General features: G+C 27.7%; 2 protein-coding genes across 4 annotated transcripts in view; one reads left to right on the forward strand and one right to left on the reverse strand.

Moving 5' to 3' along the window:
• LOC132936589 (transcription factor 12) overlaps positions 1–7929 on the reverse strand; it is a 31685-nt gene extending 23756 nt beyond the window's left edge. Inside the window, exons 1-4 of the mRNA XM_061003337.1 lie at positions 7610–7929; positions 6021–6064; positions 5591–5722; positions 1729–1782 (exon numbers count right to left, since the gene is read on the reverse strand). Coding sequence (XP_060859320.1) covers positions 1729–1782; positions 5591–5722; positions 6021–6064; positions 7610–7691 — 312 coding nt within the window. The 5' untranslated portion in view covers positions 7692–7929. The remainder of the gene's footprint in view (positions 1–1728; positions 1783–5590; positions 5723–6020; positions 6065–7609) is intronic.
• A 254-nt stretch (positions 7930–8183) lies between these two features.
• LOC132936588 (ribonuclease 3) lies at positions 8184–21250 on the forward strand. 3 transcript variants are annotated; one of them, XM_061003329.1, is made up of 3 exons: positions 8184–8426; positions 10364–10475; positions 15833–21249. In XM_061003329.1, the coding sequence occupies exon 3, from the start codon at positions 15917–15919 to the stop codon at positions 19742–19744; it is 3828 nt and encodes a 1275-aa protein (XP_060859312.1). In that variant the 5' UTR covers positions 8184–8426; positions 10364–10475; positions 15833–15916; the 3' UTR covers positions 19745–21249. The 3 variants fall into 3 exon arrangements, with proteins under 3 accessions (XP_060859312.1, XP_060859311.1, XP_060859313.1); XM_061003328.1 differs by lacking the exons at positions 8184–8426; positions 10364–10475 and adding an exon at positions 11730–12509 and having other exon boundaries at positions 15833–21248; XM_061003330.1 differs by lacking the exons at positions 8184–8426; positions 10364–10475 and having other exon boundaries at positions 15852–16015; positions 16081–21250.
• Positions 21251–21324: the final 74 nt, after the last annotated feature.

The following is a 21324-nucleotide window of genomic DNA, read 5'->3' on the forward strand; positions in this document are numbered from 1 at the left end:
TCTCAACCAGCACATGTGTTTAAAAATCATCATACATGTATTATAATATAGGTGCCTAGTGTAAAATACAAATATTTATTGGTTATAAATTATATAATATATATTTTATTAATATAGAGTTGTAAATAGTTTTGCTAAGAATGCTGGAAATCTAAATATCTATTTTAAAAGATGTAATTTATAAATGAAAGAATAGTGATTATTATTTTATCAAAGAGATAGTAAATAGGGTGTCTAAAGTCTAAACACATCAAATTAAAGTTTAATCAATTTCTATATCGATGAAAATTGTATTCACAAGTAATAAATAGTGAACAGAGCATTATCATATTTAAATTTCTATAGGCATTTCAAATTAATAACGTATTAAACAACTTTTAACAAAAATTATCCATAACTCATGTCTCATACTAAATAAATAATAAGCCAAAGTGCTTATTCATAACCAGAAACACACAACAAATATGTCTAGGCTTCGTTTATAATTTTCGTATACCAAATCTTGCACCAATTTCGATCAATATATTATATTAGGTAATGATTACTAATCACGTGTAATTGTTATATTGAGTTTTAAATATATAACGATTTGGGATGGGTCATTAGATAAAAATAATAATAAATGTACAGAATACATTATAAAATAAAAATATAATGGATAAATCCGAGATTCGGCCAAAATATTTTTCGATTCTCGAACTTAGTAAATATTATTTTGTATTCGTACTTTATTTATAATGCTATAGGTTATGTTTTATAAATACATACACAAATTGATCTGTTTCTAATACTAATTAATACTAATTTTACGTACATATGATATCTTAGAAAAATTGTAATGAAACAAATTTTATTTTATTTAAGTTTTAAGAAATTTACCAAAATGTTCTACGAAAATTAAAGAATGATTAAATTTTTTTTACTAAAAACGTTGGTATTAGAAACATTTATTTTCTAAGCTACCTATTGTACCAATATACATTTAAATTACACATTATTGCGGATATTTAATTTATTTACATGTTAAAAACTAGAACAAAGGAATTGCTAAGAGTACGTGCTTGTTAAGCTGTATAAATAAAAACAAGTGTTTTCAGTTTCTTTTGTTAGGGTTAAATATGAAGAACCATACATTGTAAACATTACTTACCAATGGGCAATGGATCAAATAATTTAAGCAAAAAATATGCTTTTTGTATATTTTTTTAGATATTAGAAATGTATAATACTTTTAAATGTCTAAAATATATTACTTTTAATTTCAAAAAATGAAATATATTTATTATTTAATATCAAAAAACAAAATATAAAATATATATACATTTATTTATGCCAACATATTAAGTTATAATAATAATTATAATTTATAACAAATCCGATAATTTCGCAAGGTTTAAGAATAACACTAGAAAAAATCGTGATCAATTCTACACAATAACACACAACAGCACACTACATACATGCGCGCGGAGTATAATATTGTTTAAACCACTAAAAAATAATCTTAAACCTCAAAAGGTATCTAAAATGAAAGGTGCAAGACCAGGTATATCAAAAATGTATATTGGGATACAAAGAAGCATATTATATTGTATTATTATCTATCATATAAAAAATAATAAGATATGCGTGTATTTTTGTTCTACTATTTTCGATTGTTTTAGTTTTTGTATAGAAACACAAATTACAAATAATTAACAATATGAACTAAAATAGTAAAAATCTTACCCAATGATGGGGGACTTCAACTTCGGATGGCTCTGCTGGTGGCGAGTCTATACTCTGTAAATAATAAAATTAAATATTAAACTGAGTGATATGATACAATATTTTCAATATTAAACTATTACCTACTTTTCAATATAAATTATTATTATAATTTATAATTTAAATGTTTAGTAAATATTTTTGTATCCTATAAAATTCAAGTAAAATTTAAAGACGTCAAACAAATAATATTGCCAAATGTTTAGCCATGAATTTTTTCATATTGTTTCCTACAAAACCTAATTTATAAAGGTAGATACAGATCAGAACAGCGCTAGCTATAAATATTAGTCTATCAAATAGACGATGCTCGATGGATGCGGTAAAATATGTATAGTAACGAATTATGATGCTATTCAATGGTAAAGTTTATATTTTAAATTCTGAGCGGAACAACTCTGATCTTCGATTTTGAGAGATGTTTCTACAGTTTCTGGTAGAAAACTGAAGCTATAGTTTGGGTTAAAAGTAAAATTTCTCAGTATTGTTCAAAATAATCGTGAAAAAAAAAATTACGCAAAACCTGTTTTAGGCAAAATCGATTTCGTTTTTTTGTTGTAATTTTAATAAATAATAACCGTAGATTTAAAATGTTCACAAATGTTTATATATCTATGCATTTTTAAGACATGATCACATTTTCAAAATATTTTATTCTGATTGAAATATTTATGGACAATTTAAATGTTCGACTTAGGTAGATATATGATAAAATTTGTGTTATAATTAATGGAAATTTAAGACAAGGTTTCTCATACGTTTTTCGTACATAAATTAAAATTATGGAAAATACTTAGTCACAATTTTTTTTAAAGGCGTTTTAATTTAAAATATTGTCAAAATTGCGAATTATTTTGTAAACATAATTATAGGCTGAAATACCGTTTTCAATCGAAATCGTTATTAATCATATACAATTTTTTGTCATTGAATTCATTCAAATTTAATATTTCTATTAGTTACAGTGGTCTACTTAATTACAAGGTAGGTACTTCGACACCTACTATACAGCGGAGCGCGAATACCTCTGTTTTTAGAAAAATTACAAACAACTAAAGAAGAATGTTTTGTTATATATTTTGCAATAGCATTGGTATTAAGAGTAAATTTACCTATTATTACAAACTTAAAATTCAGAACATTATCTGTGTTTAAATGTGGGTTTGTTTATACACTTTTTTACAAGTTATATGAGTATGTAAATTATTACAATTTAAAAATGCTTATATCTCGCTTTAAAATGTAAATATCAAAAAAAAAGCTAACACAAGCACAAACACAGATAATGTTTTTAACTTGAAGTTTGATAATAAGAGAATTCACTCTAATACTTAAACTAATAACACAGAGTTGATTCTACTGAACCAAAATTTTCTATGGTGCGCATGGACATAAAATATAGGCAACAAATAGTGCACTGAACATTTTTTAAATTTGTACTCGGTAATCTGTATATAATTTATGATTTTATCGACGTGCAATGACTTTGAAAAAATATATCGGAAGTAGGTGTATACAATTTTTGATTATTATTCTTGATACAACATCAACTACTAAGGTTATTACTTATTAGTTTAAAAAAAAAAATACGAAATAAAGATAATTAAGATAATTGAATTATGTCACATTGTTACACAATTAAACAAACAATGTAAATGGTTAAATACCAATACTATTACATTATGTTGATTGATTTTAGACAAACTAAAATTAGTAAAAATTGATCAGAATGGTTTCGGCATTACGGAACAGAGGTTTTGTCTTCGCCGCAGTCAGGATTTAAATTTTGAAAATATCAATTATAGAGGAAGTTTAAGATTTTAAAACTTTAACATTTTTGTTAGGAAATTGAATTTTAATTTTAAGTATTTTTTTTGATACAAAAATGTTGTAATAAATTTAAATTAGGTATATTTCAAAAAACGTAAATTAACATTTTCATTTCTTTATAGTTGAAACTTACAATCTCAAATATTTTAGTACCTACTTTAAATTGCCTAAGAAGGATGTGAAACCCGCATTTGTTGTTGCCATCTAGCAAACAAACGAACAATATACCAAATTTGCGTTCAGCAGAACCAATTTTGGGTTGATGGCTTAAATATAAAGAGTAAATTGACCTATACTATCAAACTTACAAGTTAAAAATAAGAACATTATCTGTGTTTTTTACGAGTCAACCCTTCAATTTTTAAGTTATAATGGTGTAATATATTATATATTTTTAAATGCTCATAAATCGATTAAAAATTAAAATATGGTAAAAAAATTACGTGTAAACACGGTTAATCTTATATTTTAGTTGGTCCAATTAACTCTAATATTAAAATTAACAAAACAAAATTGAATCTGATTAGTAAAAACTGAACGTGAATTTCCTGTTGTACGTTAGACGAGACAACATTTCGTCTAAGACAATTTTAAACATTCATATGTCATTGATGTAAATACTTCGATAATGAATGTATAAACAATTTAATATCATTCACTCGAATTTTTAAATGCTTTGAATACTTTTTATCAAAACGAAATTAATAATTTAATAATTTATATAATTTATATAAAAATTTTAATTTTTAAGAAAACTCCATATTGTATAAGTTATAATTTGGTAAAATTGAATCTAATATTATCATTTATATCACGAGGTGTAACAAATGGTGATCAGTAATTATGTAACCCATGAATGTGTATTGAATTAAAAATATGTTTTAGGTACTTTTAAAAATTATTTAAAATTTAAATGTAGTGTTAGAAATTTATTACCTACCTATGGAAACAAAGTTTTTAACGTTAACATTTTTTACGAACATTTTCCTTTACTAAATGTTCACACTTCAGACAAATCGTATATCGGCAAAAAAACGCAAAATGAATGTAATTTGTTAATTATTTTTTAAAACTATTTCCGTTTAACTGTTCATTCTTATTTATTACCACATAAGTACTGTAGTATCATCTAAGCTCTAAGAAGTAGGGTGGGGTGATTCATACAATTTTCGCAATCTTAAATATTCAGCTCTATCTCAAATCTGAATTTTAAGTATTTTTAACTTATTATTTATTGTTTCTAATTTACAGAACAACAGTGTGCTTCCCCTTTAGGCTACCAAACGTTATAATATTAAGTGTAAATTGGTTAATCTTTCATAGTTAACTTCGTAACATAAGACCGATCGATATGAATAAATTATTTCAAAAACAAATCTACTTATTTATAACATGCAATAATAATTATTATATAAACTAATAAAAAATAAACCAGCTAAACAACCACTAGATCTAAAAAGCAAGTTCAATATGAATACACATATCTTAATTCTTCTTAAATATAATAAATTAGGTTTTTGTTTCAACAAAAATAATTTACAAATTTTACAATTACTACTAAACTTACTATCTATATTTTGTAGTTTAATTAAAAAAAAATTAATATTATGACCACATTACCTAACAATAAAATAAAATTGACTAAATATAAAAAGTTTGCATAAAAGGAAAATTAATAGGTATTTTTATTTTTATTTCGTAAAAACTTTGAAACAATAAGACTAAAAAGCATAAATGAAATATAAAATTAAAACTTACAAATAAATGTAATGCAGATAAATGAGATTAACAAAATATACTATGGATATTCATGCAAATAGATATAAAATATAAATAGTTTTAACTGGTATATAAGCAGATTAATAGCTTCTATTAATAGTTAGAAATAATAGTAAGATGTAGGTATAAAAATGTATACTTATATGTACCTATAATTAAAAATACCTACTCCTTAGGTAAAAAAATATTAACATTTTATGTAACAATTTATTACCTCTCTTTTTCTTTTAACTGCAGTACCAGCAGTAGTTGTTGGAAGAGGCTTACGTGGAGTATTACCAAATGGAAAATATGGAGAATCTGGGCTGAAAGTTTCAGGGCCAGATGCAAAATTATTACCATATGCCTAAAACAATATTTAATAAAAAAAATTGTTATATCTTCAGATCTTCTTGTATTTTATTTATTTGTCAATTAAAACTAAATAGTTAAGTACCCCAACCAATAGTTAAAGAAAATATTATTTAGTATTTCAGATTTGAAATAAATTAGAAATAACTTGCAAATAATATTAATTTGTAATTATAATTAATGGAAAAAAGGTAAAATCATGAAAGAGGAGTACATGAAGGGGGTCACTGAAAAGTTTTTACTAGAATATTCAAAAAAGGTTGTACAAAGTAACAAGTGACAAATCAACATACCATTCCATTTTCTATATTATATGGTGGCTGAAATCCAGATTTTTCTGTAACAGAAATAAAAACACAAGGAATAATTAATAAGCAATTTTAATTAACTAGATACAAATTATACATTCTAATGATAAACATAGGTACCTACAATTAAATATTTAAATCATTAAAATAATGATTTTATATTTAAACTTGATAATAGGTCAATTAACAAATAATCCAGTTTTAAATTAATTGTTATAATAAATAGTAAGATTTTAAAGATTGTGTAGTAACAGCTGAATTGGCTATTAAACATTGGTGAATCCATTATCCAACTCATTAGGTACATTGTATATATTTATCTATGGAATTAATAATTTAATAAGGTAATTAGATATTGTTTCATGAAACCGGATATCGTAAGTTACATTCAAAATATTTAAGGTTAAGTTTACTCAACCAAACTTATAAATTATTTGATCACCTACCAATAAACATATTTCAATAAATTACCAAAATAAATCTAAAATTATAACTGATTTTAAGTAGTTTTTTAATTTTTTTAAAAGAAGAGAAATATGTATTAAAAAAATTTAAAAAATTAACCATGCCAATATTGTACTGTTAGTAAAATTATTATAACACTGCAGTAACATTAAATGTATTTTGAAACACAAAACCTAAATGCTGATGAATTTTGCAAACTCTTTAACAATAGATACCTACAACATACCTAATTTAAATTAAATATAGGTAAACAATAAAAAATAGTAAGAACGTAACAAAAATTTAAACACCTAATGATGTTGTTAATCAATTTTTTTCTAAGCATTTCAATAATATTATGTACCTACCTACTTATCTGACAATTAAATATTAATAATATAAATGGGTTACCTAATATTATTTGTATGGATAGGTAACATGAATGTAGCTATAAGTCACAATCAATAATAAATATGGTTATGAACCTAGGTATGAACATGGTTAAATATATTAAGCGATGGGAATGAATATAAATTATATAATCGACAAAGGTTTGTGAACTGCTTTCATAATTAAAAAGTATGGACTTCAAGAACAATAATTAGATGATAATTACAGTGATGTGCGATACAAACCTAATATTGGGTATACGTTTTCACCATCACAATCGTATATAGAGTTAATCGCGGAAATAAAATAATGACAATATGAGTACAATATTATAAAATAGGAGCGTGTTGTAATCATAACCAACATGTGAATACGAAACGGACGAATCGAATATTCTCATCACAACATACGTCGTTCGACCAGCGTTTACAGTCTTAGTAAATGATAAATGATCGGGTTAAAGTATTTCGGGGCACGTCCAGGCTGGACGTGCCGTGGACCGAGCGTAGTCGTGTTGCCGCAAAACGCGGCCGCATACGGGAATTATTTCGGGACTCGTCGACGACGACGACGCGCGGACGTGCAAAATCGCGTCGGTCGACGAAAAGTAAGTCGGGGGGCGATGTAATGGTGATAAAAAAAGCAAAAAATGAATAGTAAAAAACGGCCCGGTACACGACGAGCGAGTCCGTACGGCTTAACACCTCTAGCCCCAGCGGCAATAAAGTAACGACACCAACCTGGTTGTTTATTCGCGATCTTGTTGAAGCAGTTCTGGAACACCTCGTACAAGTGCATCGGTTCGTCGTCGCTTGTCGCCATTTTGTGATTTCTTCGATATTACAAGCCCATCGGATTGAAAACATAACACGACGAACTTTCACGGATCATAAACATGCGAACGGCACTGCGAGAACAACATTGCCGTGCGACATGGTGCCCGTGTACGCGGAAAGCGTCAGATGTCAGATCGTATCATACTATCCGTAACCACGGTGCAAAAAACACAAAACCGAAAAACCCTCGGCGGCGGCGGCGGCGCTGTCCCTACTCCCCACTCTCCGCTACCATCTGCCGTTGGCCAACTCGGCGCGACCGGTGGCGGCCGTGCGCCGGGAAGCGGTCGCGGGGCGAAGAGGAAGGGGGCGGTTTCCCCCTCTCGCGTCGACAGCCCCCTCTGCGACGACAAAATGACGCAGTGCAGACACCGGCGGAACACGGCTACTCTTTGGGTCGACCAAACACGGTCTCCCGTACCCGTATCCGTATCCGTTGACTGATCGCGTTAGCTCTAAAGCTCGCTCGTCGGTCACTCGGTTCGTTCCATACGTCGCGGTTAACGTTTTATTGGACTGTGTTATTACTTATTAGAGAAACCAGTGGCAGTGTCGAACTTAATGATTTTCCGGGCGAGGATTTGTTCGTCCACAATCACATTTATCGTTCATAAAAATACATTGTTAATCACAATAACACGTATATTATTAGTCCGTTTCCATTCTCCGAAACCGTACTCGTATCCAGTGTCACCGAAGTCTTGAAACGCCTATGACAGTTGTATGATTTACTTAATTATTTTCAAAACTAAAGAACCCACCAGTCTACAATTACTAAAAAAAAATTCCTTAAGTATTAATTTACCTACCTATGGCGTTTGTCATATAATAACTGACTTTCTGCGTCTCTGAATAACTCAGATCGTATCGAATTATTCCCGTGCTGCGTGGACTGTGCCGGCATGACAGTAAATCATTCGAAAAGATCATTTGCAAATCGCAATAAACCAATAATAATAAAAATAATTTCGGACGCTCTGGATCAAAATTCTAAAAAGAATATCAATTGGAACTTGGGAAGTATGAACATACTGAGTATACCATTTATGATTTCATGATTTTTATGATAGTTATACCCAGGGCGAACTGAAGCCCATTTGACCCATTATAATTTAAAAAATCGGCCCTATATACCTATTACTACAACCTCGATTTTTTGAAATTAATTGTTGACTTTTGGTTATTAATTATAGAAAATAGGTAGGTAGGAGATAAATATTTTTAAGTTTCTAATTTAATTTATGTAATATTAATCTTTTGTTATTTATACTGTACTTAGATCATACTTAACATTTTTAGTATAATTAGTCAGATTATCTATCTATCATTTCACTTAGGTAGGTAAGTTGTATAGGGACCTACACGGCTACACAATAATTTAAAGAACAATGAATTGCTTAATAAGTAGATAACTGATATTAGACCTATTTACAACTATTTCATTGGCTGTGCTTTATTTATTCGTAGCTATATGGAATTGGTTGTACTTGAAGCGATCTTAACTCTTGAGAGGACGCCACACCCGCATGTGTTGTCTCTGTCTTACAAGTGCGTATCAGAGCAAATTTACGCTCAGCAGTTCTGTTAGCTTAAAGATTAGAGTGAATCGACCTATTATGAAATTTTGATGGTAAGAACATTATCTGTGTTCGTATAATGGTTTTTTACGATCAGTTTTTAAGTGAGTTATGAGCATTTTTCATTTACGCTATATTATATATACGCGTAAATTGCTAATAAATTGAGGTATGAACTATCGTAAGAAACTATCATACGAACACAGATGATGATTCATTCTATTTTTAAACTAACGGAGCTAAACGTGATCTACTGAGCGTACATTTTCTATCACGCACTTGCAAGTTGGAGTCGTGGAGACAACGCATGCGGATTTGGAGTCCTCTTAAATCTTAATCATCATTGTTGTAGGTCATATGGAAACAGTTTATGGCAAATTAAAAATGTTTAGTATTTTTTATCCTTATTATTTTTAAGTTTTTCATATTATTTTGAATGACAACATACAGTTTTGGTTTTGTATTCTAAAGCAGTACCCTGCAGTATCGTAAATTATTTAAGTAAATGTATTCAAATACTTTTTATTTTGATGTATTTGAATGGTATTTTAAATACTTTTTTTTATTCTTTTAGTAAATTCTTAATTTGTTTCTATTTATAATTCTTGTTTAATAAAACTACCATGCGTCGAGGCCGTGGCTTCAACGTTATACAAATATTATATATTTATCATTTATGAACAATTCGATGTCGGTTTTCGTTAATTAATAGCTTAATTAAATGTTTTTTTCTTAGGGAAACATTTTATCGTTTACGACGATCGAAACGGTGTTTCGGTACCAGTATTAGCTTAGTAAGTCAATTGTTACTAATTATTAGTACTACCTATTTAGTATTTACCAAAAAAATTGTTATGAATTATCATTATCGTTTATCGTCGACATATAGTTTTAAATTATTATGTAACTCTCTGTAGAGAAAAGTTCATTGTTGTGGTGCAACTATTACTAAAAAAGACTTAACATGACTGATTAGCATTTTGATTATTGAACGAATCATGTTTTTAAAATGCAATAAACAAATTTTTGATTATAATAAATTATATCGGAACTAAATAGAATTTATTTTTTATTTTTGAAGATTAACAAGACTCCCGGACTCAATGTAGACAATATATAAAGACGTTACCAACGTGGCGATGAATCGAAATTATAAATAGTACGATCGACAAAACAACAAAATATGATATATGGTAGGAACTACATTTTTTTAATTATCAATTAAGTTTAATTTTAAAATGTTTATAATATATAAATACATACTACAAATTAACAAAATTACCTAAAAATTAAATTAAATGCTCAACATACAGCAAAACTGATTTTTTTTTAAAGAAATGCAAAAGAAAAGTTTGAGTTTTCAGTTCTCTGATTTATGAAACGGATTTTGTACTTGAAAAGCATTACCAAAAAATAATGCGCTGTGCTTTAAAATTTAAAATTGAGGCTCTAGACTAATAAATATTTTTGGTTTAGTTTAGCGGAGTGAATCACGTTGGTTCCCTAGCTCCCAAGATGTTCTAAATAAAAAATGTCCTAAAAAAATTGTCAACAATAATAATATTATATTATATTATTATATTATTTTGTAGGAGATATAATAATAGGACACCCGACCACCATGCAATTTCACAGTAGCAAAATGACCCAGTCCATCTATGATCATACATCTACAATATTTCTTTATTTTCTCAATACCTACGTCCTACATAGTAGTAGATGCTATTCAAATAAATATAGCACATTTTATTGAATTTTCATGAAATAACACGAGTTTGTTTGAAATTTAAAAATAATAATTTGCAATATACGCCTATCTTTATAGAGTATAGTACCTATACTCAATTAGTAATCTACATTTAGCAATTTATTTTCCAAAATGTTGTTTTAGAAAACTAAGTGTACCTAGCTGAAGAATATAATGTTGATATTTATTCAATTTAGCCTGTACCTATATAGTTCTAGTACCTCCATACCTTATATACCTATAATATGTCTATCGTTACTCATAATTTTATCGTAAACTACTAAACAACTGAAACAGCCTTAAAATTAAGTTATACAATTCACCCATTATATTTATTTATAAATTACTGTAATAATTTGTAAAACCAATTATAAATTAGTGTAATCTAAGTGAAATTTTTGGGTAAAAAAAACAAATCATGAACAATTAATTTGGCAAGTAAGATAGGTAGTCCTTTAACCAATTTAAAATAAAATAAGACAATATAATAATGCGTTTCAATTGAAAATGTATAGTTCTGAATTATACATAATTTAAACATTTTCATTATTAATTTACAAATTGATAATGAAATTTTTCAGTACCTATTTAAAGTCATATACTCATATTCATAATAAATAAATTAATTAATGAATTTATTAATTTAATTTACCATGCTCATATTGACATATTTTTTACTTTATCGTACCAATTTATTTATTAGGACGTATTCAATTTTTAAACCTCGTATTATAATATTCAATTATGACTTTAACAAAAGTCATAAATATTATTCTGAAATGACCCAGAGGGCAGAGAGTAATGAGTGTAATGACTAATGATCGGATTTTAAAATTGTTTTTAGAAAACAAAATCAAATTACCATCGAATAGTAAATAGGTCCTTATAGAGATATCAATTTTATTATTATTAAATATTAATAATCGTAATAATCTAACTAATGCGATAACACAGCCCGTGTACAATAATAATGCGCTGTTGTGTTGAATCACACTGTACAATCGTATGTTAGAAGCGAGATCAAGATCAGATTGTAACGATTTGGTATACATTTTCATTTTTTGTATTAATCTATGGTACCACAAAATATTATCAAATATTAATGTATCGAGGCCCGCGGCTGGGTACGTCCTGACCTCCGGAAATACAATTAACGTAATTTGTTTATTTATGCATTAATTATCTTTATATTAATTTATTGCTGCTATCGAGTATTCGAGTGCACCTGCCTCTAGCTGCTGGTGGAAGCTCGCATCTGAATATCTGATATCATCACTCGGTGTGGCGATTAACCGATTTACGAACTCATGTTTAGCAAGTACAATTACTATTGTCATTGTCATTTCTCGACATTTGATTTCAACATTAATATTGTTCGTCAATAAGTTTTTGTCATTGAGAATTGTCTACAACCTACGGGATGGATTCAATTACGTTTCTAATGTACAGATTACACCAATATCGGAAGAAGATGGCGAGTGTAAGTATTTTCACAAACAATGATTTGCGTGTACAGAGTTATCCATGAGGATTTACCAATTTCAACTGGTGTATAGGGTAATACATATTCCAATACTCCACCGTTTTAAATTGGTAATTCTCCATGATGTACAGTGTATATTTACTAACTCTTAATATGATTAGTTTCAATTAACGTTAGATATTATATTATTATAATATACATTATGTTAAGGGTCCCGGTGCCAATTTTTCAAATTTTCCACAATTCTTTAAAATTTGAAAATCAAATTTTATATTTTAGTTGCCACCTCAGTTTTAAGACTTTTCTACTAATCTACTACCCGATACCTCGATACCTATTTAGGGGGGGGGGAGGTTGATAGGGTGTTTTATATCGAAAAAATTGATTTTACGGGAATAACTCTCAAGCTTTGTAGAATTGTCAGATTTTGATGACTATTTTTTTATCTGACAGAAGGAGACTTCCTACAGCTCGCATCGATCTCTGAGTTTGTATTTTATTTCAAATAATTGTAATACATGCTTTTTATCTTGTATTTTTTTAGACATGTTATAAAGTTTGAGAATAAAATATTAAAAAACAGAGATTGATGCAGGATGTAGAATATTTCCCTCAAACAATTAAAAAAACAATTATGAAATTCGGTTGATTTTACAAGGCGGTATCGTTATTCCCGCAGAGCGTATTTTTCAGGAAAAAATGGCATCGGCACCGGGCTATATATTTTAGGTACCAGTAGGTAAATATTATCAAATAAGAAATTCAATTCCAAAATTCTGATAAATTGTTAGTAATGATTTAAAAAATTTACAGTAGGTATGAAGTATTTCATATTTTTATCAACATTTAATTATTTTATATTAGGCATTGTCATAGATCTCTTAAATGTATATTATTACATGTAGGTATTTATTAATTTTAATGTTAATTAATAATTAGTGATTATATTATTCACAGGCACGGTACTAGAATTTTTTTCCAGGGGGCAGAGTGGGGCAAATATTTTTTTTACATGGGCTAAAATTGTTTCAACAAATGCTGAGGTTATTTAAATGAAATATAAATATTTTCGTATCATATAACATAATATAGCTATTAGCTATATAATACATACGCGTACATACGTTTTATATTGTATGCTCTAAACGTCTAAACAGATAATATATACAAACTTTTGAATAGTTAAAAATGTTTTAAGAATAATGTCAAATATTTTTTTTGTACCTTATGTAATATGTAAGAAAACGTTTAATCACAGACCTTCAACAACTATATTTATAATGATAACATAATAATTTCTTTATGACTTTAATATTACATACCTTTGTGAATGAATAATCATGTTTCTTTTACTTACCTACATTTCATAAATATAAATTAAAGGATGTGTTTAGTAATGAACAGATGAATTTGTTTCAATCATCTTTAATGCAATGATTTGGGATACGTTTATTTGTTTATTTTCATCAAGTAATTAGTACTCAATAAAGGTAATAATAAATAAATAAAAATTTTTTTCTTATTATACAAATTTCAAAACTCATTTTATTGAAAATGTAGTAAATTTTTTCCTCATTAGACAAATAATAAATTGAATTTATTCCTCAATTTTTTTAGTTGTGACAAATATATTAAATAAGCTAAAGATTGATTTTTTATACAATATCTGTTTATGCACCATACAGTAAATGATTGAAAATCTTATAATATTGAAATTATTAGAATTAGAATTAAGTAATATAAATCAAACAAGAACAATTTTTTTAAAAAGCAAACGACGAATTAACGTTGACGCACACGAGTACACAACACTCAAATACACTGATGTCTTATTCAGTATACACTGTGTAGTGTGTAAGCTATATGTATCGAATATAAACTTAATAAATAATTCTAAAATTACGTCATGTAATAATCTAATAAAATGTCCCGAATGCTTTAAAAATAAAACATAATTATAATCGGTTGCATATAACAAATATACAATCATAGGATTATCTAATGTAATAATCTAATTTTAATATTATTATTTATTTTCTACCTATTTAAAAATAGACTGTAAGTCAGGCGTTGCATGTTGATGCATTGATACGCCGCGTCAGAGTGATTCGAATTATGAAACTTAATCTTATGGTCAGAACATAATCTGTGTTAGTATGTTAGTTTTTTTTATGATAGGTTAATTTTTAAACAAGTTAATCGTTTATAATGTAACGTAAATTAAAAATGCTCATAACTCACTTAAAAACTGAGTATAATCGTAAAAAACCACATACAAACACAAATAATGTTCTTACTATCAAGTTTCATCAGAGGTCGAATCACTCTAATTTATGTCCTCTTAATAATTAATTTTATTGAAAATACATTTATTTGTAAAATTTTGTATTCTGTAATCAAAGGGCTTATTTTATAATTTACTTAGAACAACAGTTTTTTGTAAAAAAGAAAAACATTTGTACTTGTTAGTAGGATGATAAAGGGTTGAAGAATACTAATACATTTTTATTTGTATTTATTTATTGCTCATATTACCCACATTGATCAAGCCGTTATTATAGCTTGAAGTATAAAAATCTTTCTACGTCCCATTAATTCTATTTACATAGTATAAAAAAGCACCTTTTTTGCCCATTATTTCACTATGTTAGTTAAACATTCTCCATGTACAAAAAAATTTTAAAAAACATTATTAAGAGACGGTTTTCATTTAAAATTAAATTGTAAATGTTTTTTTAAGTATTATAACATTTATAGAATTTTATATGAATCCAAGTAACATTAAGATAGGCTTTAGAAACAATTTTGAAGTCATTAGAATATAATGATTTAAAGTTAATGTTTTTTTTACTTATTTTCTGAATTTACAACTCAAAATAGAGGTTACCGTTCAAAAATTATGAGTTTTTAATACCTAGTATTACACTTTTATAGTAAATAGAAAAACTATTTGGAACATTTTTTAGCATTTTTGGTAACTAAAAATATTGAAGTCATACAGGTTTAAAACGTCACTGAAATGTGTATATTATTTCACTAATCTTTATCTCATATTTACGAAAAAAATTAATCATAATTTACTATGTATATTTTTATAAAAAATTAAGAACTACCTACCTATCTATAAAAAATGAATATAAATTATCAAATATATTTTTTGTTATTGCAATAAGAAATAATAATGAGTCATTAGTTATGGCATTTTTTACTGTCAAATAATTTCATATCAGCATTGAATGAAAAATGTCAATTAAACACTAATTTTAATGCCTATACCTTTACAAATAATTTTAATCTATTATTATAAAAATTTTTTTCAGGCTCAATTGTTATAAAGGACTGCGGTAAATTATTAGTATACTTTGCATAGAATTACACCATCATCATATAATCATCTTATAACAATGGAGGGTTCGTATCAGCCTTCATTTGATTACCAACAAAACCAAGCAATGGCTTACACTCAAAGTCTCTATAATAATAATGGATATAATATGCAGCAAGTAAAAAACATCGATACAAACAATTACTATAATAGCACACATGTAACTACTTCATTTCCTTATAGCAATGTTAATGAACATTTCAATATGGGATACAATGTGATGCCTACAAATATGCCGTATGTTAATGGATCTTTGATTCCATCAACAAGCTCCTTAACTACAAATTATAGCAATGGTAATTATGTACCTTCAATATTGTACTCATATAGTAACATACCTCAACCTCAACAACCACAGATAACTGGATATTTCAATAACGAATCATTACCCGGGGTAACAAAAAAAACATTTACTAATGGATATATACAATCTTCATCAAATATCTTGAACTATAATGATAAATATACATCTAACATGCCCTTACATGTTAACCAACCTGACACTTATAAATCAGCAGTAAATAACGAACAATATCCATGTATCCAAGCATGTAATGATGAAAAAGAAACAAAAAAAAAAGATGAATGGTTTGATTTAACATCTAAGTTTTTGAATAATGGTGTAAAAAATACTAGTAGAAAACATTCATCAACATCAAACCATACTCAAAGTGTATCAAAACGTTCTCACCGTTCTTCATCTCCAAAATCTCGTAATATTAGTAAAGATAGAAATTTTAGAGGTATGAAAACAAATGAAGAAATGTCAAGTGAAATGTCTGAAATGAAAAAATTATCTAATATGTCCATTCAACAAATAATTGACTATGAAAAGAAAAAGTGGAGCAGATCAGCACCATCAGATGTTTATTATAAGAAACCTGATCACAATTCAGAAGTTACATTTGGAAATAAGATCGCACTAGATATATGTGATGAATTTGAAAACACCTTAGGAAAACGTGTTTCTAAAATGAATGAAAATAAACCAGTTCTTTGTAAACCTCGTAAGGTTAATGTTAATGTTCGTAAACATGTATGTTCAGGTAATGGTTCTAGTACATCTGATGAGGATGAAGATGATGAAAAAGAAAATTCCACACTTAAAGAGCTGGATAGAAAATGTTCACATCCAGACAGACTTCACTCGGAATTATGGTATAATGAGTTTGGAGAAATGAATGATGGTCCAATGTGTAAATGTAGTGTTAAATCACAGAGATCTGGTATACGGCATAATATATATGTTGGAGAAGGTCCCTTTGAACCTTGTTTACCAGATTCAAATAATAGTGACAAGTTATTTCATTATAGAATTACTATAACTCCGCCAACAAATTTTTTACTGAAGTGTCCTACAGTTATTGAATGTAACGAAAATAAATATACTTTTGAAGGTTTCTCATTACTATCACACTATCCTATTCCAATTTTACCTACATGTAAAGTTATTCGTTTCAACACTAATTATGCAATATTATATGTTGAAGAAAAGATTCCAGATAACTTTATAGTGAAGGAGTTGCAATTATTTTATGATTATTTGTTTAAAGACATTTTGGAATTGGTTGATTTAGACTTGCATGGTGTAGGTAATAAAAATGGATGTCCTCAATTTCATTTCATGCCTCGCTTTGTAAAAGATTTGTCTGATAACGGCAAAGAAGTGCTTTCTATGAATGAAGTTCTCAAATATCTTTTAAAGAGCAACAAATCACTTTTTGAAGAGAGCTCTTTGTCTGATTTAAAAAATATGCCTATGAATGAATGGCAAAATATAGTAGACGAATATAAAGGCATGATAGTTACAAACCCTGGAACTAAACCTTATTCAATACGTGTTGATCAGCTAGATAGAGATACTGTAAATGAAGCTACTGAAAAAAAAGTAAACAATGGCTATCCAGTTTTAGTACATTTTGGTATTCGACCACCTCAACTTAGTTATGCTGGTAATCCAGATTATCAAAAGGGCTGGCGTGATTATGTAAAATTTAGACATCTTCTAGCAAATATGCCCAAACCATCATTTGAAGATAAAAGAAAACTGGAAATCAAAGAAAGAGCTTTACAAGAAATGAGATCCCATAATAAAATGAAACGTGGAGTGACTGCTGCAGTTTCTAGTAAAGGATTTTTTAAAACTGGACTCATGTGTGATATTGTTCAGCATGCCATGCTTTTACCAGTACTTGTATGCCATTTTAGATTCCACAAATCTTTAGAATACTTAGAAGATACTATAGAATATAAATTTAAGAACAAATATTTACTTCAGCTGGCACTAACTCATCCTTCATACAGAGAAAATTTTGGTACTAATCCTGATCATGCAAGAAATACTCTTACCAATTGTGGTATAAGACAACCTGAGTATGGAGATAGGCGTATTCATTATATGAACACAAGAAAAAGAGGTATAAATACATTAATTAATATAATGTCACGGTTTGGTAAGAAATCAGAAATGGAATCAAATATAATGCACAATGAGCGTTTAGAATTTTTGGGAGATGCTGTTGTTGAATTTGTGTCATCTATTCATTTATTTAATATGTTTCCAGACATTGAAGAAGGAGGATTAGCCACATTTCGAGCGGCTATTGTTCAAAATCAACATCTGGCTGTTTTGGCAAAGACTTTAAAGCTAGATGATTTTATGCTATATGCTCATGGCTCAGATTTATGTCATGATTCTGAGCTCAAGCATGCAATGGCTAATTGTTTTGAAGCTTTGATGGGTGCATTGTTTTTAGATGGAGGTATTGATGTAGCTGATCGTGTGTTTGGCAAAACATTTTATAGGAATTCACCAGAATATCTCGATATTTGGGTTAACTACCCCAAACATCCTTTACAACAACAAGAACCTGAAGGCGATCGTAAATGGATTAAAAAATTACCATTACTTCAAAAACTAACAAACTTTGAAGACTCTATAGGTATAAAATTTACCCATATAAGATTATTAGCCAGAGCATTTACTGACAGAAGTGTGGGTTTCACAAATTTAACACTAGGTTCAAATCAACGACTTGAGTTTTTGGGGGATACTGTTCTGCAATTAATAGCTTCAGACTATTTGTACAAATTTTTTCCAGAACATCACGAAGGTCACCTATCTCTCCTTCGTAGTTCTTTGGTAAACAATCGAACTCAATCTGTAGTATGTGACGATTTAGGTATGGTTAGTTATGCACTTTATGCAAATCCAAAAGCCGAATTAAAAACAAAAGATAGAGCTGATTTGTTAGAAGCATTTCTTGGAGCTTTATATATTGACAAAGGACTTACATTCTGTCAAGCATTCTGTAATGTATGTTTCTTTCCTCGTTTACATGATTTCATTCTGAAACAAGACTGGAATGATCCAAAATCTAAACTACAACAGTGTTGTTTAACATTACGATCAGTAGACGGTGGGGAACCAGATATACCAGTATATAAAGTGATAGAATGTATGGGACCAACCAATGGTCGAAAATATACAGTAGCTGTCTACTTTAAAAGTGTGAGGTTATCACAGGCAACTGGCCATAGTATACAACGAGCTGAAATGAATGCTGCCAATAGTGCGTTAGAAGTATCTAAAGATCTTTTTCCACAGTTGGATCACCAAAGACGTGCTATATCAAGAAGCTTACGTCATCAGTGTTCAGATGGTCAAGCAAACATTGATGACATAATTAAGTTATTGGAATCTAATTCACCTAAAAATGAATCGAACATGAGTGATTTGGATTTGGCTAAAAGAAAACTCCATAGAAAACTTTTAGCGGTATTGTGTACTAATAAAAATTCTATAGATAATTATTCAGAACCAGATAAAAAAAAGAAAAAGAAATAAGACAATTAGGTATTATTATTTATCAAATATTTTTATGCCTAAACGTGAAGGGATGATTATTTCTCAAATTAATTTAAATTGATAATAAAACTTTACTGTATTGGCAAGTGAATTATTAAAGGCTGTACATTTATTTTACATTAATATGATTAACTTTCTGTTAGTATTTGGTGTAACAGAATTATCTTTTTTAAATTTTATTCAATTGTTGAATACATTTAGCTTTACTATAGTCCAACCGGATTATTTTTATGTCAATGAACTTCATTAATTTTACAAGAATAGTTTATTATTAAATGAATGAACTAGATATTATGATAATAGGTGCAAGTTTTTAAATGTGCCTTCTGTACTGATAATAGACTGAATTAAAATTATTACCACAGTGCTAATAGTAAAAATAATTTAATTAAGGTATATAATACAATTTACACAATTGCTATTATTTAAGCTCTACATTATTAAATAAATATAATGTTTGATATTATGATTTTATTTAATAAGTGCGTCAAGGGTAAATAATAGTTTTTTTAAATTTTTAAGTTGTAAAAAAATTTATATTTAGAACCATTGTAACAATAAATAAATCAAAACTTTCATAATTCAACATAATACTAATATAGTAATATCATTCAAATTAATACAAGTTGTGGACTATAGCGTTTTTATGTATTATCTATATGGCTAATAGAAAATAATACTGCACTTTGTATTTGTGTAATTTTTACTTTGTTTCCTACATACTTGTTATAATTATTATTTTTCTAGCCTTAGTTTTATTTTATATTTTATATGATTGACTGAAATAATATTTGGATATTTTTGTGTTAGTACTTTTTTTATGTATTCAATATAATAATAATTTTTTTACTAATACTTATTAATATTTAACTGTTTACATTTTTCTTTATTATTCACTATAGCCTATAGGTGTATATAAGACAAATTGAAAATATGTACCAATAAAATTGTTTTTTCTTGTTTTTTTACCTACCTTTAATAATAATACAAAATTTATGTATATAAATAAGTTTTATTTTGTAAAAATTAAAACAATTAAACTTATATCCGTGTATTTTGAAATTATTATTATTATTATTCCACTAGACTTATAAATAAAACAATTTACTTTATGCCATAATGTTCACCATATTTATTTTGTATTTTTTCATAATCATGTTATAAATTGTAATGCCTTATACCATGTATCCTCAAACACCAGTACTATGTAATATTTATTATATTATATATTTTGTTTAAAAGGTAAAAAAATAAAATATTGTATTTGTACAATTCAAAATATACAGTAAAAATGTTTTTAGGAATTTTTATTTTGTGGAGCTGCTGGATGTGAGGGTAGCTGTTTTCACATAATTCCCCTTTATATGAGCTTAGTATTTGCAGATTGCATTTTTGAATGATTGAAGAGTTACTTGCCAGTGACTTGTTTTTAGTTGCTCTTATTCATTATTGATTTGTTCATTAAATCAATCATAAGTATTGACTGAACTATTTTTTTTAAATGGAATAAAAAAAACTTTATAATTGTACAAAAAACTATAATATAGTACGAGTAAATT

The sequence above is a fragment of the Metopolophium dirhodum genome, chromosome 1 (assembly GCF_019925205.1).
Source record: "Metopolophium dirhodum isolate CAU chromosome 1, ASM1992520v1, whole genome shotgun sequence".
NCBI lineage: Eukaryota > Metazoa > Arthropoda > Insecta > Hemiptera > Aphididae > Metopolophium > Metopolophium dirhodum.

Bases quoted from the DNA above. Each gene is read 5' to 3' on its own strand.
- LOC132936588 (XM_061003329.1), top strand. From the start codon at position 15,917: ATGGAGGGTTCGTATCAGCCTTCATTTGATTACCAACAAAACCAAGCA.